At 45.3% G+C, this 25,227-nt stretch overlaps 1 protein-coding gene across 12 annotated transcripts in view; it reads right to left on the bottom strand.

The window, feature by feature from the left end:
• The window catches only part of tenm3 (teneurin transmembrane protein 3), a 2,019,778-nt gene that overhangs the window by 275,036 nt on the left and 1,719,515 nt on the right, over nucleotides 1-25,227 (bottom strand). For 9 of the 12 annotated variants that reach the window (XM_085979187.1, XM_085978950.1, XM_085979196.1 and 6 more), the window contains one exon: nucleotides 24,726-24,944. The exons of the other annotated variants lie outside the window; for them this stretch is intronic. In XM_085979187.1, coding sequence (XP_085835313.1) covers nucleotides 24,726-24,944 — 219 coding nt within the window. The remainder of the gene's footprint in view (nucleotides 1-24,725; nucleotides 24,945-25,227) is intronic. 12 annotated transcript variants of the gene reach the window in all.

The following is a 25,227-nucleotide window of genomic DNA, read 5'->3' as shown; positions in this document are numbered from 1 at the left end:
GTCCCGACCCCATCCCGCCTCCATGCCAGTTTCAAAGGAGGAGGGTACCCGCCCTGCACTGGGAAGGGGATTAGTGCCAATTAACTGCCTGTTAACAGGTAGTTAACAGGCAATTTTTAGCCTAATCCCTATTTTCATTGTTGAAATGTGGGATTCCCGACGGATCCAAACCACGGCAAGTTAGCGAGGCGGGCCGTCGGGATGAAGGGCTTGGAGGGGTCGAGATGTCCGGTGTTCAGGTGAGTGATGGGTGCATGAGTGCAGAGGTAAGTGTGTTTGGTCTGTGTAAAGTGTTTAAAGAAGTTCTACTAACCTTTACTTACTTTACAGCCTTCCTTCTTTCAGGTCTCGGGAGTCCCTCATCTCACCGGCACAGAAAGCAGAATCTGTCAAAATCTGCAGCCTCTGCTTTCTGTTCCGGGGAGATCTCTAAATCATCCTGAGAGGAAGGAATTAAGCTGGAGTGCAGATTGTCAGTGTTTGACAGCTTCAACCAGCTGTGAAACGCTGATATTTCATCTGTCAAAAGGTCTTGACAGATGAAATTTCAATCTGTGATGTCACCTGTTGCCGGGTGGCCCTAAATTGGCCTGCTGAGCCCACTGGGCGGGCTCAACAAGGTCAATCAAGTCTAAATCGCATGGGTTGGCTAGAACTCGATGGAGGCGGGACTACAACCCCGAAAGTTGTAGTCCCACCTCCTCAATGAAAATCCAGCCCTTAAGAGTACAAAAGTGCAGAAATTACGATGAACCTTTATAAAACACTGGTTCGGCCCCAACTGGAGTATTGTGTCCAATTCTGGGCACCACACTTTAGGAAGGATGTGAAGGCCTTAGAGAGGGTGTAGAAAAGATTTACGAGAATGATTCCAGGAATGAGGGACTTCAGTTGCGTTGACAGACTGGAGAAGCTGGGGTTGTTCTCCTTGGATTAGAGAGGATTGAGAAGAGGTTTGATAGAGTTGTATAAAATCATGAGGGGTCTGGGCAGAGTAGATAGAGGGAAACTGTTCCCATTGGCAGAAGGGTTGAGAGCCAGAGAACACAGATTTAAGGTGATTGGCAAAAGAACCAAAGGCGATGTAAGAAAAAACATTTTTACGCAGCGAGTGGTTAAGATCTGGAATGCACTGCCTGAAAGGGTGGTGGAGGCAGATTCAATCACGGCTTCCTAAAGGGAGTTGGTTAAGTATCTGTAGGAAAGAAATTTGCAGGGCTACGGGGAAAAAGCAGGGGGAGTGGGACTAGCTGAAGTGCTCTTGCAGAGAGCTGGCACGGGCTCGACGGGCCGAATGGCCTCCTTCTGTGCTGTAACCATTCTATGAAAGACCAAGGCCATCCCATTGAATGGTCCTGTCAAAAAATCCATACACGTACCCCTAATTCAATTCCACATCCCAGCTATTCTCTCACGGTGTGCTAGATGGTTCACAAACTTGGTGTCCTATTCGATCCTTAGCGGAGCTTCAAATCACCAAGCTTCTGCACTTCAACTTCGACAACATGACCTCACTTCTGTTGCTGAGGCCATCATCTACCATCTTGCTACTTTCAGATTTGATCTTTCCATTGGTCCTCCTCTTTGGCTTTGCAAGAGCCATCCTTCCCAAACGTCAACTTATGCAAAGCCCTGCATTAAGTCCTGCGCACCCATCATGGCAGTGCTTGTCGACCTTCATTGGCTCTCTGCTTCCCACGTCATCAAATTCAAAATCCTCACCTTCATTAATAAATCTCTTTATTGCCTTGCCCCTCCCTAGCCCTGCAGTCTCCTCTGAGCCTACATCCCTATGTATCTTTTGGTCCTCCAACAATGGCCTCCTGTGTAGTCAATTTTCCCTTAACTATACTGCTGGTGGTAGAGTTATCAGCCACTTGGCCCTACTCTCTGGAACTCCCTCCATAAACTTCTCCACCTTGCTACCTCTCTGCTTTTAGAAGGGTCCTCAAAATCTACCTTCACAACCACATTTTCACTCATTGTTTCTGACTTCACTTTTACTGCTTGGCACCCATTCCTCTATGAAGCACCTTAAGACATGCAGTTACAGTAATTGGCATTATATAATGTAAGTTGCTGCAGTTTTCTTTTAATTTATAAATAACATCTGTCAAACCTATATTGAACTCATAAATTATCTAGGTGTCTATGTTTTATTCCAAAGCTCAAGTACAATTCAATCTACAATAGAAATCCCTGAATGCAATCTTTTCTGAAAACTTGCCACTTAACTGACAGTCTGCACTATTAATAAAGGATGAACACCAGTACACACACATTCAAGTCAAATTTTCTTCATGAAATTAAGTAATCTTTTATCAATACCCTAAAACTTGTTCAGTACCAAACACGCAAACACCTCTCACACATATACACACTCACACACAATCAATTTTGAGATATTCAGAAGGATTCCACTGATTAAAAAAATTACTTGCATTTATATAGCGCCTTTCAATACCTCAGGTCATTCCGACGCACTTTACAGCCAATGAAGTATTTTTGAAGTGTAGTCACTGTTGTAATGCAGGAAACACAGCAGCCAATTTGCACACAGCAAGGTCCCATAAAGATCAATGTGATAATGACCAGAGCATCTGTTTTTAGGTGTTGGTTGAAGGATAAATATTGGCCAGGACATCGGGGAGAACTGGCAATCTCTTTATTGTTACTGCCTTTAGACAGTTCCTCATTTCCCTTTGAAGTCTTGCTTTACAGGAAAAGTTCTGATATCCGGCACCGACGGGACCGGCGTGTTGCCGATATATCAAAACTGCCGGACATGCAAAGTTAACGTTGAAGCATACGGAAATCTCCGTATCTGACAACAAACACTGTTGCTCAGCAACAGCTTGTAAACACTCGGCCCGTACCTTGGAAGCGTCTCTGAAGCTGTTGCTAAGCTACAAAGACGCTTTCCAGAGCCTGCCTGTTAAAAGAATGCTAGGAGAAGAAAAAAAACCTAACCAAAACGGCTGCTGATTTCTGCCGTTAGAGCGAGGTTTCGGGCCATACAACCTCCGGATAAACCAAAGTTTCCTGTACTTCAATAGACTCTCGTTTTGCTTTTGCCAGTTGCTGTGTGGCAAGAAATATTCAAACCTGAACGTGAAGAAGAAAGAACACAGCTATTGCGAATGGACCTCCCCACTGTTATAGTGCATCTCCTTTGGAAAACAATACTGCTCTGTTGGCACATTTTATTGAAACTGTTTTTGACACTGGAGGATAAATGTGACAATACATTTAGAGCAGAGATGTTGAATTGGACTCGCTGCCTACAATAGTTGAAAGGGCATTAATCGCCTGAGTGAGGAGTTTTCAGGCAGGCTTAATACTGTAAACTTTATAGTGATGTGGACATTTTGTCCAGCAGAGACAGCTGACAATGCAAACCCTGCAGGGGAAGATCTCAGCTGTTTTAATATTTGTGGCAAAATTGTAACCGTGAATTATGCGTTTGCGACCATACGGCAAATAATATGTATTTGCTGTAATTCAAGTTTTCATTTCCGTTATGCACATGTTTCTAGGGTTGGTTTTAATATAAATGACAACCGTTCTTAGAAGCTGACACAGCTGCCAATGCAATGATGTCATTGTGTCACCTACTGCATTACCCTGCTTTGCTCTATTAACCTGTTAATTGTCTTTCAGAACCAGCTATCAGACAATGAGGCCCCTTTCAAGTGTGACGCTTCGGCACAAAGCAAATCCTGCTGGTTGCTCAGTCACAGTAACTGAGCTAACACTCAGACTACCTGATGACTTTGCTCCTGAAGCGAACAGAAGCAGCTGTTGACAGTCATTCCATTTTTCTTTTTAAATATTTCATCTTGTCCCTTCCTTTTCTGAAAGTGGCAACCAGGCAGCAAATTTGGAACTGTACACATTCCTCCCAAACACTTTGGCATTTGTATTTCAACCTAAAAATGGTGCATTCATGTTCAATTTCAACACTTTTTACCTCACAAATTTTTACATTTTTAATCAAAAAAAATAGTAAAATTAATTGCCATTTGGGTTAATCTATATTCAGCGGGCCAATTAGACCATAATTTCCCCAAGACCCACAAAGGTAAGTACAGATGAGAGTCACCACTTGGCTCATCCAGCTCATCTTTCGATAGAAACGTAAGATTCCGCCATCAAAATAGTTAATTGCTCCTTGAATGACTGAACAGTCACTCTCCCTTTCACAGAGGTATTCTCCCCCCTTACCTCTCCAGTTCACAGAGGCACTCTTCTCTTCAAATACTCCCATCAGTTCAGAAGTATTTCCACCCCGCCTCCCCTTCCAATTTCTCTGATACAGTGCTCACTGATGTCTTGGTTGAAGTAACATTGGCTCCCGGTTAAACAACGCCTCGATTTCAAAATTCTCATCCTTGTTTTCAAATCCCTCCATAGCCTCGCCCCTATCTCTGCAATCTCCTCCAGCCCCACAACCCCCCACCACCCCCGCCGAGATAAGCGCTCCTCTAATTCTGCCCTCTTGAGCATCCCTGATTATAATCGCTCAACCTTTGGTGGCCGTGTCTTCTGTTGCTAGGCCCTAAGCTCTGGAATTCCCTGACTAAACCTCTCCGCCGCTCTATCTCTCTTTCCTCCTTTAAGACGATCCTTAAAACCTAACTCTTCGACCAAGCTTTTGGTCACCTGCCCTAATTTCTCCTTATGTGGCTCGGTGTCAAATTTTCTGTCTTATAATACTCCTGTGAAGCGCCTTGGGAAGGGAAGACTGGCAAGGATGTGAAGGGTGCTAGATAAATATACGTTGTTGTTGTTGTTATCTGGCTCTCCTGGGAGAGGAATTGGTGCTGTGGGTGGGAATTCCTGATCTATCGTAAGGCCAGAAGTTCCAACTTGCAGCCCAGAGTGGAGCAGCAATCTCAGGAGTGAGCTGAAGTCAGGACCAGCTGTGAGAAGATTGACAAGGAGAGGAGCAGCAATGATCTCCTGGTCAGATCCCCTGGTGCAGTAAGTCAGCTAATGCACAAGCTCAATGATTTTCTGTCCCATGGGGATAAAAAGTACGCATTGACTCCATAAGCCTGGCTTCATCCTGCTGATGTCTTCTCGCTGGGGTACTTCGATGAGTGGCAGGCGCCCTGCAGCATCTCACTCATGTGGCATTCCTCAACTGGGAGCTCAGATAGTTAAGTGTCGGTAGGGCATTTGAACGTGGTGGACATCATAACTGAGCTTCGCCTATCCTGTCCTCACCCGACATCCAGATATGTGCACATTCCAGCAGGAGTCAGAGGATAGCGGTCAGTAACAGAACCACGGCTGGTTTTCCCCTCCCTTAGCTCAATTCCAGCTATCCCTACCACTATCCTGACTGAAATGAGCTACTTCACCACAGATCAGGGATCAAACCTGGGATCTTCTTAGTCAATAAGGGTCAAGGGGCACCATGCGATACATTTACTCACTGAGCCATCAAAGTAGCTGATAGCTATTTATTGCAGAGTCCGTTTGCCCCGTACATTATGTCCTGGGAGGGGAGCTGTATTAGACTGGAGTAAATCCTTGCTGACATTCTCTGGGGGCTGCCAAACCAAAGGGACAACAGAATTCCCCACTTTATTCATTGCTGCGACCTGGCATCGTTGGGTGTGGGGAAGGGAAGACTGGCAAACTGACTCAAGGGATCCTTCGAGCCTGTCTGGAGAATAGATAAAGAGAGTACCATGGGAACCAACGACAGCTGAATGATATGAGCAGCTTCTGAAAGGTGCACGTCATTCACCACCAAACAGCTGCAAAAATTATAATTTGGTAAATAGACATTACAACAACCACATCTCCCTCACCGCTTTAGCTGCTGGCAGTAGTTTAGTAGATTCAAGAAGACTGGCGTCCGTGATCCAGCTCCCAAAGGCTACACTGCTAAATCTTTTTATCTCAATGTTAGAATCGCACTGTTAGAATTTTGTGGGTCTATGATTCTGCCACTGGGAGAAGGGAGCTAGGTTTAGCAGAGTAAACACAGGGAGCTGACTCACATGTCGATCTCTCGGAATCCAAACTAAGTGGGCACCAGTTTAAACGTAGCTTTAGATGTTACTGATGACCCCTCTTTTCATTATTACTGCCTTCGTAGCAAGAGGGTTCGAGTACAGGAACAAGGATGTCTTGCTGCAGTTGTACAGGGCCTTGGTGAGACCGCACCTTGAGTATTGTGTGCAGTTTTGGTCACCTTACCTGAGGAAGGACGTTCTTGCCATGGAGAGAGTGCAGCGAAGGGTCACCAGGCTGATACCTGGGATGGCAGGAATGACGTATGAGGAGAGTTTGTGTCGATTGGGCTTATACTCACTGGAGTTTAGAAGATTGAGAGGGGATCTCATCGAAACCTATAAAATTCTGTCAGGTCTGGACAGACTAGATGCAGGAAGGATGTTTCTGATGGCCGGGGAGTTCAGAACCAGGGGTCATAGTCTAAGGATAAGGGGTAATCCATTTAGGACTGAAATGAGGAGGAATTTATTCACCTAGAGAGTGGTGAACCTGTGGAATTCTCTGCCACAGAGGGCGGTGGAGGCCGGTTCATTAAGTATATTCAAGAAAGAGTTGGATATATTTCTTAAGGCTAAAGGGATCAAGGGATATGGGGAGAAGGTAGGGGCAGGGTACTGAAATTGGATGATCAGCCATGATCTCATTGAATGGCAGAGCAGGCTCGAAGGGCCGAATGGCCTACTCCTGCTCCTATCTTCTATGTTTCTATGTTAATATCAAAATATATATATATATTTAAAATTGTGATTTTTGTTTTTCATCATCATGGTAAGCTTTTAAAAGCCAACTAATATTCCCAGGGTCAGGCACATCATGGGTCAAAAATACAGTGAAGCTCCTTCTCCTCAACTGACTCTGGCTCTGGTTGCCATGTGTAGGGGCATTATAAATGCGCTCATGAAGGTTTCCTCTGGCTGGTATTATTAGTGAAGTTATAAACATCTTTTTGACCATTCACCTGAAATACCGACAAGCAGAAATCTTAATGAATGCACTCGTGGTGTCATTACGCTAAGTGACCTGAGCACCTTTTCCATCTGTGTGCTTTAAGTGTTCCGTGCCATCCACAGCTCCTCAGATAATGAAGCAGTCCATGTCCGCATGCAACAAGACCTGGAGGATGTTCAGGCTTGGGCTGATAAGTGGAAGGTAACATTCGCACCACACAAGTGCCGCGCAATGACTATCTCCAACAAGTGAGAGTCTAACCACCGCCCCATGACATTCAATGGCATTACCATCGCCGAATACCCCACCATCAATGTCCTGCGGGTCACCATTGACCAGAAACTTAATTGGACCAGCCACATAAATACTGTGGCTACAAGAGCAGGTCAGAGGCTAGGTATTCTGCAGCGAGTGTCTCACCTCCTGGCTCCCCAAAGCCTTTCCACCATCTACAAGGCACAAGTGAAGAGTGTGATGGAATACACTCCACTTGCCTGGATGAGTGCAGCTCCAACAACACTCAAGAAGCTCGACACCATCCAGGACAAAGCAGCCCACTTGATTGGCACCCCATCCACCACCTTAAACATTCAATCCCTCCACCACCGGTGTACCGTGGTTGCAGTGTGTACCATCTACAAGATGCACTGCAGCAACTCGCCAAGGCTTCTTCGACAGCACCTCTGGAATCCGCGACACCTTTAACCTAGAAGGACAAGGGCAGCAGGCGCATGGGAACATCACCACCTCTGTGATTCGACTTGTCTCTTTCTGAAGGAGTTAATCAAAACAGCATAATAAAATGACATTATTCTGTCACTTTTAATGTTTAAATTTAAAGCAGGAAGTAAAAACTGTCTCCATGAATTGTTTCTGTGACCCTCTTGAAAAGGCAAAACCCTTGGACTTATGATGACTTTATCGGACTGATAATTATCTTCTCCCTGTGGATTAGTGTGGTAAAGGAAACGGGGGTAGGTTTTGCAGCTTCGCACTTTTGGCGCAATGCTTTGCATGGAGGTGAGCACATCCCCCAAGGCTTGCTCGATAGCAAAATACTGCGGATGTTGGAAATCCGAAATAACAACAGAAAATGTTGGAAAAACTCAGCAGGTCAGGCAACATCCATGGACAGAAATTTGAGTTGACGTTTCGGGTCGAACCCTTCTTCAAAACTGGAAAGAAAAGATAGATCGGAGGCAGGGCTGCGATCGGACAAAAGAACAAAAGAAGTAAAAAAGAGACAATAAAAGGTATTAGAAGCTAGACGAGATGGTAATAGGCTGAGATTAGGTGTAAAGTGTACTGGCAGGGCAAGAGATAGCTGCCAGGTGTAAGAGAGAAACAAAAGGAAAGGCGGGGGGGGGGGGGGAAAGGAGTGGAAAAATTACAAGAAAAAATGAAATAGGGGCCGAGGTTATGATCTGAAATTGTTGAACTCGATATTGAGTCCGGAAGGCTGCAGACCCCAAGGCTTGTTGTCCATCGATCTCCTGAAGACCGTCCATTCTTGCGTCCAATCTTCACCATGTTTATCCACAAAGGATATAAACGCTAATGTAATGCTAACTGCCTTACTGATAAGGGTGGCAAAAAAACGCAACCTCTTCCACCTAGAAGGACAAGGGCAGCAGGCGCAGGGGAACACCACCACCTCCAAGTTCCCCTCCAAGTCACACACCATCCTGACTTAGAAGTATATCGCCGATCCTTCATCGTCGCTGGGTCAAAATCCTGGAACTCCCTCCCTAACAGCACTGTGGGAGTACCTTCACCACAGGGACTGCAGCGCTTCAAGAAGGAGGCTCACCACCACCTACTCAAGGGCAATTAGGGATGGGCAATAAATGCTGGCTTTGCAACGATGCCTACATCCCAAACACAAATTTTTAAAAAACCCAGCATGAGCATGATATTTTTCATTTCTTACATCGTATATCCTTATGGATTGAGCGAGATTGCACATTTAGGTGTAGAGTGTTTCCGCTTTGGACGCATCAGCGATCCGGGTGCAAATTGCGCCAGTTTTGAAAAGTGTTTTTTCTTCCTTGAGTTTCCACTCAAACACATTTGCATATCGCCAAGCACAAAATCTGCCATGGACCAGCGCAATTGGACAGCATTTTAAAAAGTAATTTAAACAAAACAATTGGCGTTAAAAAAAATTCCTTGATATATGCAAGGGTGGCAACTCGGTGCAGTTTGATTGAAACAACTGAAATGGGTTTATCACAGAAACTATACATTTTTAATCACAGTGTCAATCCACCGCCTGTGAGGAACCCGATTTTAAATGACTGAAAATGACTCAAAAATATACAGAACCATTTGCTAATTATATTAGTGTACAATAGTTAGTTTCTTAGTAAATTAAAAAATAATTATATTCGAAAGCTTTTAAAACGTTCCTATTAGTGTCCTTGCGCCCAAAGGTTCCAGCTTAATTTTTGGAGCCTCCTCAAAGATCCACAAACAAACGCAATTAGCGGAAACTCCCAAAGGTGATGAATTCACCCTGGGGACGTGGCCGGTTTTGTGGGCGGGGCTCGCTTCTAGCACAATGTTTTATTAAACTAGCGCAAAAGATCGCGGAAACTTGATTTGCACTGAACGTAATTAGCGCTTAAAATCCCACGATCTTTTACACCGGCTACACCGATTTCGGCCAAACTATGCCGAAAAACACAGTGCAACCGAGCGGAAACTGTGTCTTTTTTGTGTCAAATCAAAGGTAGTTGTGTGCTGTTGACTCACGATCATTAGTACTGCACTGAGACTGTTCAAAGGTTTAATTTAGCACTTTCACAACGAATGGACCCAAGATGATTTCACCCAATTAGTTTAGATTGGATTCTAACCTAAGAGCACCTGGCTCAACTAGTCCAACACTCCCTCCTGGCCAGCCTCCCATCCTCCGCCCTCCATAAACTGCTTTGGACTGTATCCTATCCCGCACTAAATCCCCCCTCACCCATCAGCTTGTCCTTGCTGATCAACACTGGCTCCGGGTCCCCCAATGCTTCAAATTCAAATTTGCCTCTTCAGTGCTCGCTCCTCCCTATTGCTCCAGTCCTACAATCTCACCGCCCCCCCACCCAACTCTCTTTTCCTCTGACTCTGGCCCACTGACGCTGCATTGGATCCCCCCCCCTCCACCACCCCAAAAGATTGGACTCCCCCAACTTAGCTTTTCCCGGCCCTTCAGTGCTCGCTTTTCACAGAATCACAGAAACCCCACAGTGCAGATAGAGGCCATTTCGGCCCATCGAGCCTGCACCGACACATATCCCACCCGATCCCTGTAACCCCTACACCAACACATATCCCACGTTATCCCCGTAACCCCATGTATTTAATCCCCCCAACACTAAGGGTCAATTTATCATAGCCAATCAACCTAACCTGCACATCTTTGGACTGTGGGAGGAAACCGGAGCACCCGGAGGAAACCCGGCTTTTGCAGTGGTCCGGAGCCTCCTGGTGGTCCTGAGGAGCTAATTTGATGTCCGTCGGCTGTATGTTAACGAGGCCCATGCCTCAAGATGTACTGGGCACTCTGCCGGTCGGCCACTCGAAAACCGCACGGAGGGAAGATCTGCCCTGCAGTGGGCTAACCCACTGTGCCACCCAGTGCCCCAGATTACTACTTCCTGACGGTTCCCAAAATTCCAGCATTCTCCAAGTCAAACGCCAAGCGCAACATGTCACTAGATTGACGTTGGCAAAGAAATCGGATCTCAATACAAAAGAGGGAGCACAACCATAGAAACAAAGCATGATCCACGTGGGGCCGGCATGAAACTTTTCAGACAATCTCTTAAGAGGCTTTAGTCAAAGCAGCCGAACGGATTACAAGCCCGTTGTAATCCTGCTTGGCTGGTTTTTATTTTGGTGCTGAAATGTAACTCGGGTTTAAAGACCACACTAATTAATTTTTAAATATCACCGCCGCATTAATTTAGAATTGTTAAATAAGTAGACACTGCTTCAAACTTGTACTCATATATATTTATGTTTAGATTATGTTACATTGCATATTGCAACAACTGGCCATCAATTATCATTCACAAGGTCCCTATTGCCTTACGTTACAGTACAGACTGCAATACCAATTTCCAGGAAGCAGTAGTTATACAGTCCATATCCCATTTAAAGGGGTGGCGTGCCACAGACTTCTCCTTTCTTTTCCATAAGTGCAAGCAGTATGTGAAGTTTTAAAGCTTTATTTGCCAAAGATCAAGGCTTCAGCATTGTTAGTACACAAGATAATTTGATTTTCCTTCCCTAGACTACTGGCTTGGGCTAGGAATGAAGAACATTGGGATGGATTTAGACTTCAAATTGTGCCCACCTAAAATTCAGCGTGTCTAAATCAATATAAAATACCCAGATCCATTTTCCCGATACATTGAAGAGCCTGACAGCCCTTGGACCCTTTCAGGCTCGTTAGTAGTGAGATTCATGGATCAAAACCTCCCATATTACTAACTTCCCATATTATTGCCACAGAATGACAACATAGTCTATCTGCTACAGTGGGCGATCAAGAACGCAGACCTACATCAGGTAATAGGAATTTGGACCAGTGCCAGGTGTAAAAACACAGGCCGACCCCAGGTAACAGGCCCACAGACCAATGCCAGGGAACATGAACCCAAACCAACACCAGGTAACAGGCCCACAGACCAGTGCCAGGGAACATGAACACAAACCAACACCAGGTAACAGGCCCACAGACCAGTGCCAGGGAACATGAACACAAACCAACACCAGGTAACAGGAACTCAGATCAATGCCAGGGAACATGAACACAAACCAACCCCAGGGAACAGGCCCACAGGCCAATGCCAGGGAACATGAACACAAACCAACCCCAGGGAACGGGCCCACAGACCAATGCTAGGGAACATGAACACAAACCAACCCCAGGGAACGGGCCCACAGACCAATGCCAGGGAACATGATCACAAACCAATGTTAGGGAGCACAGACCAATTCCAGGGAACAGGAATGCAGACCACCAGTGAAAGGGGAAAGTGTATGTTACATGCAAATAATTATGGTAAAACTAACACAGACAGGCAAATGTGGTTGCCCAATATGCCCCATCAGCCTTGCTGTGTGCAAATTGGCTGCTGTGTTTACCTAAATAACAATTAATTGGCTGTGAAGCACTTTGTCTTGAGGACATTGAAGGCACTTTATAAATGCATGTTCTTCCTTCCTTTACTTCATGGCTACCAGTCAGTTCCCCATGTGATCTGGGAATGGCATGGTGCTCAGGGTTTTCCTGCTCACCCGTTATGCCTTGTATGACCTCACTTTAGGTTGAGAAGACTAAAATCTTAAGTTCTTGCCCTGGCTCCATTATGCAATCATCAGGCAGACATATTCAGCTCGCTAGTGTGTCAGTCACTGCAGCTGATCTGTGGGGAGCTTGAACCAGCTGGGTTACAGATGCACCAAAACAAATCCAGCAAAAAACAAATAATGATAATGGCGTGAAACGGTATTCTCCAGAGGGATCAGGGTACAACATACCCTCATTAAAAAATAAATGCAAAATAAAGCTCCTTTCACATCATTAATTCCCCTTTCTCAACATTATATTTAATACTGAAGCAAACAACTTGTACTCATACAGCATCTTCAGGTCATTCCAAAGTACCTCACGGGCAATGGAGTACTTTTGAAAAGCTGTCACGTCGGCAAACTTGGCAGCCAATTTGTGTAGAGCAAGGTCCCACAAACGACAGAGGCAATTGAAGGAGAAATGCTGGCCAGGACATTGGGAGAACTCCCTGCTCTTCTTTGAATCGTGCCACGGTATCCCTTACTGCCTCTGAAGCAGGAAGATTGGGCTAGAGTTTAACATCTCATGTGAAAGACGTCACCTCCAAAAATGCAGCACTGCCAGCCTAGATTATGTGCTCAAGTCTGTAGCAAGACTTGAAACTACAACCTGAAGTAATCAGCATTTTGACTGTGGTGTCCACTTGTCGCTGTTCAATGTGGTAGGTATCTCATTCTGTAGGCCAATGAAATAGTGGGTTTAGTTTTAACTAGTGACATTGGGGATGGTGAAAGAAAAAGCAGAAAGATTGGATCTGAACCAGAAAGTTCAGGGAAGGGTAGGTTTGATCTAGACTATTGAAGGTCAAGGCAGGGTGAGGCAGCTATGTTTTTGTAGGAGGCATGGGCTGGTGCTGGTGCAAGGTGGCCATTGACAGGAGCCAGGACTCGGGCTTGAGCAGGACCTGAGAGTGGGAGCACTCGAACTCATTTTTACCAAAGAGGTAAATTGTGTTTATAATTTAACCATTCCAACTGACACATCAGACGTAATCTTAAATGGTTTAGTATTGTAGTGTGTGGAAATACATGCGTCTTTCTCCCACAAAGATATAGCATGATATTTTTAATGTTGAATACTTTCCATTACAGTATTTTCCCATGGTAGGGACTGCAGTGAGTGCTCATTCAATGCATAAACAATGCATGTATAGTTTTATTATAAACAACCTAGTGGGTCTCTTGTGGCATTTCTCAGGGTGACTTGAACGATAGAGTTCTGATGAAAGATCATCGTCCTGAAATGTTAACCCACTGTTTTTCTACCCACTAACGCTGCCTGATCTGGCTCAGTAGTAGCACTCTCGCCTCTGAGCCAGAAGGTTGCGGGTTCAAGTCCCACTCCAGTGATTTGAGCGTGTAGCCTAGGCCGGCACGCCAATGACACCTCCTATCAAAATCACCAAATGCATGGATTCGAAACTTGTGATTTCTCAGATGTAATTTTGTTAGTGGTTCTGTTACGGAAAAACAATGAGCTCTTCAGCTTGGCTCAGTGCCAACACTTGCACCTCTGCGTCGGGGGCAGCAGTTTCATGCTCCACTCCAGGACTTTCGCTTATAATCTACACTGACATTTCAGTGCAGTAATGAGGATGTCTTTTGGATAAAGTGCGGCCCTGCCCGTCTGCTCAGGTGGATGTAAGATGGCATTATTTGACGAGCAAGGGAATTCTCCTGGTGTGCTGGCCAGTATTTATCCCTCTATCAATACTACCAAAAACAGGTGACCTGGTAATTTAACTCATTTGCTGTTTGTGGGATCTTGCTGTGCAAATTTAGCTACTGCGTTTGCCTACATAACTCAAGTGACTACACTTCAATGGCTGTAAAGCACTTTAGCACGTCCAGGGCATATAAAAGGAGCTATATAAATGCAAATTCTTTCTCTCTTTTATTCTTCCATTTTTTTGATGAAAGGGTCATTTCAAGCTCGAATGAAGAGGCAGAGGAACTGAAATCACATTAGTACCAAACGCATTAACGCATTTGTATAAAATTCTTAAAGCATTTCTTTTAAATGGGTTAATGCTGTCATTAAAATATCAGACAGAGCACTTCCTAAGAAAGCAGTAACACTTTTGTGACAAATATTACATCTTGCGATTTCAACCCCAGAGAATTTAAAAATACAGGAGAGGAAAACCACATCACAACTATAACTACAACAAGTACCATTACAATTACAGCTATTACTACAACCACAACGATAACTAGTATAACTATAACTTTTTTTTATTCACTCCTGGTATGTGGGCATCGCTGGCCAGGCCAGCATTTATTGCCCATCCCTAATTGCCCTTGAGAAGTTGGTGGTGGTGAGCCGCCTTCTTGAACCGCTGCAGTCCGTGTGGTGAATGTACTTCCACAGTGCTGTTAGGGAGGGAGTTCCAGGATTTTGATCCAACGACGATGAAGGATTGGCAATATATTTCCAAGTCACGATGGTGTGTGACTTGGAGGAGAACTTGGAGGTGATGGTGTTCCCATGCGCTTGCTGCCCTTGTCCTTCTAGGTGGTAGAGGGGCTGTCAAAGACGCCTTGGCGAGTTGCTGCAGTGCATCTTGTAGATGGTACACACTGCAGCCACGGTGCGCCGATGGTGCTGGGAGTGAATGTTTAAGGTACTACAACTATTACTGCTAGTATTAACTACTATTATTATTACGACTACTACAACAATGTAGTGTGGCATCGTTGTGAGGATTCACACCACACTAAGCTCCCAGAGTTGTAATGTGCTCTCAGGAGAGGCAGGCACTAGGCACTACCCTCACCGAGGGAGAAAGAGACAAAATTCTACAGTGAGCCATCGCGCCACAACAGAATGTATCTGCAAGTCGAGATGGATACATTCCATCCTGTGAGGTTGAACAAGTTGTGCAGCTGAAGCAGAGAAACCTGTAAAACACGAGTCCCTTTTTGAAGTCAAAAGAAAACTGTTATTTGCTAGCTGACAGTTAGACACCTCATTTAGAAAATGACAATCTACATGAGTGAAGTTAGAGGACACATCATTTTATTCTCACCTTGGATCAATTGGCTATCAACACATCCAAAGAAATTTTTATTGTCACCATATTGTGTGTGTAATGGTACAGTCTTCATGACTAAAGGTGTTCAAGGTCACTAGCTGTCAACACATAAGCAAGGCCATCAGAAATCTGTGGAAATCTCAGTCAAAATCCTTGGAGACTTTGTCCCAAACTCTGCAGCAATCCATAGAACGGCAGAGCTGCTTGGGACGAGGGAGAGCATCAATGATTCCTCCCCGGCACTCGGCCCTTTTACACCAGCTTTGCTCCCTTCTTCCTCTCCTCTCCACTGATATGATGACATTGTCCCAAGTTTTAACACAGGCAGTGGGTTCAAAGTGTAACCAGCACCACTCACCAAACCCCGATTGGTGTAGTTGGTTCAGTCAGGGCACACCCTCAGGCTCTCTCAAGCCTTCCACATTTACCAAAGTGTTGCTGCTTTTCTCCAGCCATGGAGTATGGAGTGTTCCTTTACTCACAACACCCAGCTAGTGACAGGAGTGCACAGGGGCCTTGTGGGAACTTGCTATGAGTGTGCGTCATTCCCCTCCCTCCAGTGGCGTGCTACTGAGTCGTGACTCCTCGGCGCTCATCGGGGTATATGCGTTGCGCCTGTTGTTCGGGCGTACAATGGGCGCAAAGGATACCAAGTTAGTACTGTAGTGGGCCAGCGGCGCCCAATCGGCAAAGGCGCTCGTCCCACAGCTAAATTTACGGGGCCCATTTTTTACAGAAGCGTTAAAATCCTTGAATATGTAAATTAGGAGACTAATACCTGTGGAAGGATCTTTTTACAAAAGTAATTATCAAAGAGCGAGGCAGGAACCGGGCTCAGGATTCTTCAGCAGCCTCTGTGGCTGCCATTCTCCACCCCACCCCGAGCCTGCTCCAAACCCCCTCCCCTCCCCACACCTGACCTGAATGCTGCTGCTGAGGCAGGAGGCCCTAAATTGTTTTTCCTCATTGAGCTGGATGTGGAGGGGCAACCAGCGCCAACAGCTCGCCCCAAGAATGTAGCCGTGGACTGATTTTTATTGATCCTCGGGCCTCTTGTTTCGCCCGTTTCCCAGGTAACTACTGCCGTATATATATTTTTTGACCAACGTTTCTGGGATACAGTTGCATGGGCGCCTGAAGTCCTCCAGCTTAAGACAACGGGCAGGCTATTGAACTCTGGAGAACACCATGGCGGAGACTGATGCTGACCTCACCCAATGTCCACAAATGTCCACTTGCCAGTCGGAGCCAGGAAGGGGAGGGTGGCGGGTGGATAATCTTTGGAAAGCAACCAATAACCTCCAATTTCTGTACTGCACCCGAGATCTTTGAACATTTTGAAATTAGCTTGGCAGAGATAGTTGATAGATTAAGGGTCTGAAGGAGACAAAGGGAGCATATTTAATGTCATTAAGGAATAACCAGACATTGATGACGTTCCGGAGGAGTGAAGGGAAACCAATGGAAGTGGCGATTTTCCGCCATTGGCGCTCTCGGTGTTTTGCGCATTGTGCATCCGCAGCTTGTGATTTTCCCTTCATTTTAATGGGTGGAAAATGATGGGCTGGGAGTATGCAATTCCCCGATACATGCATGTGACGAGGTGGAAAATCTCCCCTGTAGTGTCTATGCCCAAAAAGAGCAAGAAACCTACCCAGCTAAGTACTGCCTTGTAAACCTAACATCTAAACAGGTAAAATAATGCAAGCTATTTTAATGGATAGGCTGCAAGAGTACTTCAATTGTACAGCAATACCGTAACAACAAACAGCTGCATAGAATGAATAGGGCAAGAGCCTGATTAACAAGCTTCTTTTACCTCTTTTGACCTTGTCACAGACATGGAATTTCCTGTGATATCGTTCATTTGGACTTTTCAGAAAACATTTGGCAGCACTATTTATCAAAGAATTCTAATGAAACAAAAGCGTGCTTTTATATTGTTGGCTGGGTCTTAAGAGATCGACCTAAGTGCACACTTCCTGTGTTACGAGTTCAGCAGTGCAGCGCAACAGGTCTACGTGTAAAATGGCTCCCGATTTGATCCCAATATTCAGTGCATGTGCAGACTTGCTGTGACTGTTCGGTCAGTGCGTGTGTGCGATGTGCTGGCGTCAGCCCGCCGGCAATGATGGGCCAAGAAAGCAGCGCATTCGACCAGATACATAAGTCTGCTCCATCCAGCACATCCAGGCTAGAACACGGGATTGGTTAAGAGGTTGGTAGAATATGAGGCTAAATAGAAAATTGGCTACAAAAATTGGCAACAGAGCGCTCATAAGAGGTGGAAGGTCAGAGTGCGAAGAGGTGTTGAGAGTGGAATTGGTGGCTAGAATTTTGTTGTTTCTAATTTACATTAATGAGCTGGATACCAAAAGTAAATGTAGTTTGCCTGATTTCCTGACAACATTAAAGTAGAGAAACCAGCAGGGACAGAGGATGCAGCAAAACATTTGCAGGTGGGTTTAGATCATTTATGCAATTGGTGAAGTGGCAAATTAAATTTCATACAGTTAAATGTAAAGCACTGCACAAAGGTCAAAAATGTGAAACATAAGTAGACAATAATCAGCACCGAATTAACACAGGGAGATTTGGAAAGGGAATAATCAGAGATACGTCACTTTCAATCTCTCAACAATGTGATAACTTGATTAAAAATGCTAATACAGTAGAATGCTGAAATATATGGCCAGAGCAGTGCAGTACAAGCCTATGCTGGCCACGCTAAAACTTCACAATACATTGGCAAGATCACGGTATGGTGTCCAGTTCTCACCTTACACGACAAAAAAGATCGATATACTGTAAGTTGGGAAGTGTTCAGTTAAGGCCGAGTCTAGTGGGGATGAGCTGTGAGGAAAGATTAGAGATACTTGAGCTCGATAGTTTAGAGTGACAGCAAGAGCAGGTCGGAGGCTAGGTAATCTGCGGCGAGTGTCTCACCTCCCGACTCCGCAAAGCCTTTCCACCATCTACAAGGCACAAGTCAGGAGTGTGATGGAATACCTCTCCACTTGCCTGGATGAGTGCAGCTGCAACAACACTCAAGAAGCTCGACACCAGGAGACATGAATTCAAATTAGTGAAGAGTAAATCTAAAACACACATGTTAGAGAAAACTTCTTACGGCCAATTTTCTTCTACCCGCCCTCACTCTGTGCTATTCAGGAGGAGCACGTCCTAAGTGACATGTCATGAACCTGCCTGTATTTCCAGGTTCAAGTCACTTGAATAAGCTGGCCAAAAGAAGCAGCCAGAAGGCCTGAAGCCCCAAAACTCCATTGCAGGATCCATTCACCAAAAGGCCAGCTAACTTTTTAGGCCCTCCATGTACTTACTGCCTGCCCCTCTGAGATTCTTTGAGTTGAGTAGGGGGTGGGGGCAAGGCCTGAGGACCACTTTTCCTTCACTAGCCTGCAACTGGTTGCCCACCCACCCACTGACAGAAGAAAAATGAGACGGGAGGTTGTCCTACGTCCTTCATTTGCATGGGACCCCATGCTTGCACCTGCGGTAGGTGGGCGTGCTTAGCGCTCGCTCTCCCGGCGATCCCCGTGCAACGTAAATTGGCATGACCCAGCAGCACAGGTCTCACCCCTTTTTCCTCTGCTTTGCGCCTGGGAAATAAAGATTCCCCAGGGGCAAAACAGAGAACAATCAGCTCTCTTTACTCAAAGAATGATAAATGTTGGGAATAAACTGCCGGGTAGAGTAATGGAGACAAATATTTTGTGGATGTTGCAAATGGAGTTGAATGCCAAGAAAGGAAGTGCAGGAAGCTCCTGGTGGAAAAGAGAAAGAAAGAAGGAATTTTCAATTATATAGCACCTTTCACGACCTCAGGCCATCCCAAAGCTCTTTACAGCCAATGAAGTACTTATGAAGTGTAGTCACTGCTGTAATGTAGGAAACGTGGCAGCCAATTAGCACACAGCAAGCTCCCACAAACAGCAATGTGATAATGACCACATAATGGCCCAGAAATTCGGCTCTCCCCGGGTGAGTACGCACGGGGTACTCACCCGTAGGCCGAATGGAATTGCCGGTTTCCTGCATGCACTGCGCATGCGCGGGAAACTGGCACTTCTGATCCTCTAAACGAAGAGGTTCAGAGGTCGAATGCGTGCGTAGGGGAGGCTGCGTGTGCGCTTTGAACTTAGGTTTTTTTTTTTAAAAACAGGTTTTCCCGGGAGGGTAAGCCTGCAGGGTTTACACATTTAAAAAGCAGGCGTAAGGCTTGCTTTTTGCAAGGTAAGTGGTCAATTAATTAAAATTAAAACATTTTTTCCACAGGTTTATTATTTTTAAATACTTTAAAGCAAGGTAAGTTTATTTTTAGCCCCGTTATGACATAAAATTATTTTTTTCAAAAATTTAAATTATTGTTTAAAATAGTTATTTAATGTAATTTATAGTTTATTTAAAAAGTGTGATTTAAAAAAAATTTATTTGAAGGTTTACTGCTATTTTGGGGCCCGTAGTATTTATAAGTTTTGACAGGTCTACCTGTCAATCTTATGAATGGGCTTTTCCCTCCTCCGATTGGCTGCCCATGGCTCACGTGATCCCAGGGGACGCATCGCACTAACTACGCCCCTGGGATACGTAAGCACAGCGCGCCGGCAGCTGGGCCAGGCCCCGGAGCGGAATTCCACAGGGGCCCTACAGCTCAACTGCCGGCGCGCAAAGTAAGTGCAGGTCGTGGGCTTGTACCTGCGGGAAGCCCCGACCTGAATTTCTGGGCCCATCTGTTTTAGTGCTGTGGATTGAGGGATAAGTATTGGCCAGGACACCGGAGAGAACTCCCCTGCTCTTCTTCAACATAGTGCCGTGGGATCTTCTGACTCAGAGGCAAGGATTCTACCACTGAGCCACGACTGACACCTAACGCTAAGAAAGGAGAAGTAGGGAGGGCCAACTTACCTCCTTCTGAAGCTGCAGGACCTTGGGATTCAAAACGCACGGGGCCTGCACTTAACAGTGACATTAGGGGGTATTTTATTATTTGGGCGGATGGCTGGTGGGATGCGTAGGCTGACTGCCTGGGTGGTGCAGCGGGAGGCCTGAACCAATCCGAGGCTCAGGCCTTATTTAAATAGAACCGGCGAACTACCTGCCGCTGACAGGAGTCCCGATGTAACCCACTAGATACACGCCGGCACAATATTGAATCAGACACGACAAAGGCACAACCACTCCAGTCGACCCTGCTAAGACCACCTCACTAACATCTGGGGACGGGTGCCAATGTTGGGCGATCTCTCCCACAGACTAGTCGAGCAACAGCCTGATTATAGTCGTACTCAAATAATTATAGCCAGCAACTAACGTCCCAGACTTCTCCATCATCATCCCTGTGCATCTCCTGTCTCATCGGCAGGATAGAATCACCAGAGGTAGGTGCACAGTACCATACAATTGGGAGAGAGTGGACCTTGGAGTCCTCAATAGTGACTTTGGAACCCATGAAGTCTCATGGCTTCAAGCTAAATATGGACAAGGAAACCTCCTACTGATTACCATCTACCGCCCTCCCTCAGTCGATGAAGCAGTACTCCTCCATGTTGAACATGCTTGGAGGAAGCGCCGAGGGCAGCAAGGGCGCAAATGCACTCTTGAGTAGGGAACTTCAATGTCCATCAAGAGTGGCTCAGTAGTACCACCTCTGACCAAGCTGGCCAGGTCCTGATGGACCCAACTGCCAAATTGGGATTACAGAAACATGGCTCCAGGGTGGCAAAGGCTGGGAACTCAACATCCAGGGATATTCAATATTTAGGAAGGATAGGCAAAAAAGAAAGGGAGGTGGGGTAGCACTGCTAGTTAAAGAGGGGATTAACACAATTGAAAGGAAGGATATTAACTCTGATGATGCGGAATCTGTATGGGTAGAACTGAGAAATATCAAGGGGCAGAAAACGTTAGTGGGAGTGGTATATAGACCTCCAAACAGTAATACGAAGGTTGGGGATGGCATTAAAAGGGAAATTAGAGAAGCATGCAGTAAGGGCACAGCAGTCATCATGGGTGACTTTAATTTACATATAGATTGGGCTAACCAAATTAGTAAAAATACTGTGGAGGAGGAATTCCTAGAATGTTTACGGGATGGTTTTCTGGAACAATATGTCGAGGAACCAACCAGAGATCAGGCCATCTTAGACTGGGTATTATGTAATGAGAGAGGATTAATTAGCAATCTTGTTGTACGAGGCCCCTTGGGTCAGAGCGATCATAATATGATAGAATTCTTCATTAGGATGGAGAGTGAAGTAGTTGACTCGGAGACTAGGGTCCTGAATTTAAATAAAGGACACTACGATGGTATGAGGCGCGAATTGGGTAGGATTGATTGGGGAATGGCACTCAAAGGGTTGACGGTGGATAGGCAATGGCAAACATTCAAAGACCGCATGGATGAACTACAGAAGTTGTTCATCCCAGTTTGGGATAAGAATAAAACAAAAAGGGTGACTCAACCGTGACTAACAAGGGAAATTAGGGATAGCATAAGATCCAAGGAGAGGGCATATAAATTGGCCAGAAAAAGTGGTAACCCTGAGGATTGGGAGCAGTTTAGGATTCAACAAAGGAGGACAAAGGGATTAATTAAGAAGGGGAAAATAGAATATGAAAGTAAGCTTGCAGGGAACATAAAAATTGACTGTAAGAGCTTTTATAGATATGTGAAGAGAAAAAGATTAGTGAAATCAAGTGTAGGTCCCTTGCAGTCAGAAGCAGGGGAAGTTATAATGGGGAACAAAGAAATGGCAGACCAATTAAATGCATATTTTGGTTCTGTCTTCACAAAGGAGGACACAAATAACCTCCCAGAGATGTTGGAGAACATAGGGTCTGATGAGAGGGAGGAACTGAAAGAAATCAGTGTTTGTAGGGAAATGGTGTTAGGGAAATTGATGGGATTGAAGGCCGATAAATCCCCAGGGCCTGATAATCTACATCCTAGGGTACTTAAGGAGGTGGCCCTAGAAATAGTAGATGCATTGCTGATCATCTTCCAAAATTCGCTGGATTGGAGGGTAGCTAATGTTACCCCACTATTCAAAAAGGGTGGTAGAGAGAAAGCAGGGAATTACAGACCGGTAAGCCTGACATCAGTTGTGGGGAATATGCTAGAGTCCATTATAAAGGATGTAATAGCTGAGCACTTGGAAAACAGTGACAGGATCGGACAAAGTCAACATGGATTTACAAAAGGTAAATCGTGCTTGGCTAATCTACTGGAATTTTTTGAGGATGTAACTGGTAGAATAGATAAGGGAGAACCAGTAGATGTGGTGTATTTGGACTTTCAAAAGGCTTTCGATAAGGTCCCGCATAAGAGATTAGCGTGTAAAGTTAAGGCACATGGGATTGCGGGTAAGGTACTGACTTGGATAGAGAACTGGTTGGCAGACAGGAAGCAAAGAGTTGGAATAAATGGGTCTTTTTCGAAGTGGCAGGCAGTGACTAGTGGGGTCCCGCAAAGATCGGTGCTAGGACCCCAGTTATTCACAATATATATTAATGATCTTGACGAGGGAACTAGATGTAATATCTCCAAGTTTGCAGACAACACAAAGCTGGGTGGGCGTGTGTGCTGTGAGGAAGATGCAGAGAAACTCCAGTATGATTTGGGCAGGTTGGGTGATTGGGCAGATGCAGTATAATGTGGATAAATGCGAGGTTATCCACTTTGGTGGCAAAAACAGGAAGGCAGATTATTATCTGAACGGCAATAGATTGGGAGAAGGGGAAGTGCAACGAGACCTGGGTGTTCTTGTGCACCAGTCGCTGAAGGTAAGCATGCAAGTGCAGCAGGCGGTTAAGGCGGCAAATGGTATGTTGGCCTTCATAGCGAGAGGATTCGAGTACAGGAGCAAGGATGTCTTGCTGCAGTTGTACAGGGCCTTGGTGAGACCACACCTTGAGTATTGTGTGCAATTTTGGTCGCCTTATCTGAGGAAGGATGTTCTTGCCATGGAGGGAGTGCAGCGAAGATTCACCAGACTGATACCTGGGATGGCAGGAATGACGTATGAAGAGAGATTGGATCGATTGGGCTTATATTCGCTAGAGTTTAGAAGAATGAGAGGGGATCTCATTGAAACTTATAAAATTCTAACAGGACGAGACAGACTAGATGCAGGAAGGATGTTCCTGATGGCAGGGGAGTCCAGAACCAGGGGTCACAGTCTAAGGATAAGGGGTAAGCCATTTAGGACAGAGATGAGGAGGAATTTCTTCACCCAGAGAGTGGTGAGCCTGTGGCATTCTCTACCACAGAAGGCCATTGAGGCCAATTCATTAAATATATTCAAGAAGGAGTTAGATATATTTTTTAAAGCTAAAGGGATCAAGGGATATGGGGAGAAAGCAGGGACAGGGTACTGAATTTGGATGATCAGCCATGATCTCGTTAAATGGTGGAACAGGCTCGAGGGGCCGAATGGCCTACTCCTGCTCCTATCTTCTATGTTTCTATGTAGTCAAAACACTGAATCATTTCCGGCGAGTGAACCAAAACCCGAAGAAAAATACAAAGCTCCTCATTTATTATTGTGTCTTTTGTTTTCTTTCCAAACAACTGAAACAATATAATACAGAACCAAAAGCCCATCAAGCTCCCAGCACTGTGGTTAAACAAAATAATCATACACTAAAATATGTAATCACTGCCTTCTTGGAAGAAGATCAGATTGCGAAGAAAGAGAAAACGACCAAGAGGGCCCCGACTGGGGTTATTATTGTATGCTCCATTCAGATCGAATACATCCTACAGTGACGCATTAAAGTATGCTTCGATGGTTTGTTTCCCCAAACAGCAAGCCAATAGCCGTGTAGGGACTTCTTGATTTTTGAAGCACCTTCTTTAAATGCAATAGCTGGCAATCTGCCAACAGAGCTGGTGCTCAAGCACAAGGCTCCGATCGAGCAATCCCTGTAGGTGCTCCCATCACTGCCCGCTGAAGGAAGTGTTTTTGGAATTTCTATTCCGTGCCGGAGAATTACTGCTTCCGCGCCCATTGTATCTGAAAATGGCAATCCTCAGTTAAATAGCAAGCCAAGAGGGTGACTTGACTTGCCTGCAACTCGGATCTGAATGTGCTTTAACAAAAAGGGGTTAGTACTTGGCTCAGCCCTTAATGGCTAAGTGACAACAAGGTGCATGTCAGTCGCACACTCAAGATAGAGAACAGAGGCTTGCCGTGCAATAAAGCTTCTTGTTAGGAGTAAATGCAGAGAAGAGTGGTTTAGTAAGAGGTTGGGAGGTAAATTGTCAAGTAGACCGAATTGCTCTGAAGTTATAAAGTGCCAAGAGGCGAGAGGAGTTGATAGATGCAGGCAATGTCTTACCATTACTGGGCACACAGGCTGTGCCTGAACTGGCCTGAGCTAGATATGAATTTGCATTGTATTCCTCATCATCTGTGTCAGAGTCATGAACCGGCTGCGTGCCGCTGTTGCCAAGCAACCGCCTTTGGTTGCCATTGGCATTGGGCGATGAAAGTGGGGAACCGGCCTGCTCAATGGCTGATGGACTGGACGAGGAGGAGGAGGATGGCATGGGAGGACCTGAGGAGAGATAAAATGAGGGTTTTGGTGTGTGATGATAAAAGCAAAGCATTACTTTCCATTGTCAAAAAAAAGCTGCACAAGTGAGACATTCAAAAGCAAAATGGATAGATATGGATTCAAACGCTGCCAGGCAAAGAAACCAATTTGCTGCTATTCTCTTCTGTTATGTAGAGTAAAGTTAAGAGTTGAACAAATAGATACTTTCTGCATGTTAATCCTTTCTACAAAGTGCATTTGGATTCTGTAGTACGAGTAAAACAATTATGTACAGCAGCTAGCT

Source organism: Somniosus microcephalus, chromosome 1, assembly GCF_052327205.1.
Source record: "Somniosus microcephalus isolate GS21.2 chromosome 1, FLI_Smic_1.0, whole genome shotgun sequence".
NCBI classification, from domain to species: Eukaryota; Metazoa; Chordata; class Chondrichthyes; order Squaliformes; family Somniosidae; genus Somniosus; species Somniosus microcephalus.
Note: the sequence above shows the minus strand (reverse complement) of the source record. Positions and strands in the feature narration are given on the sequence as shown.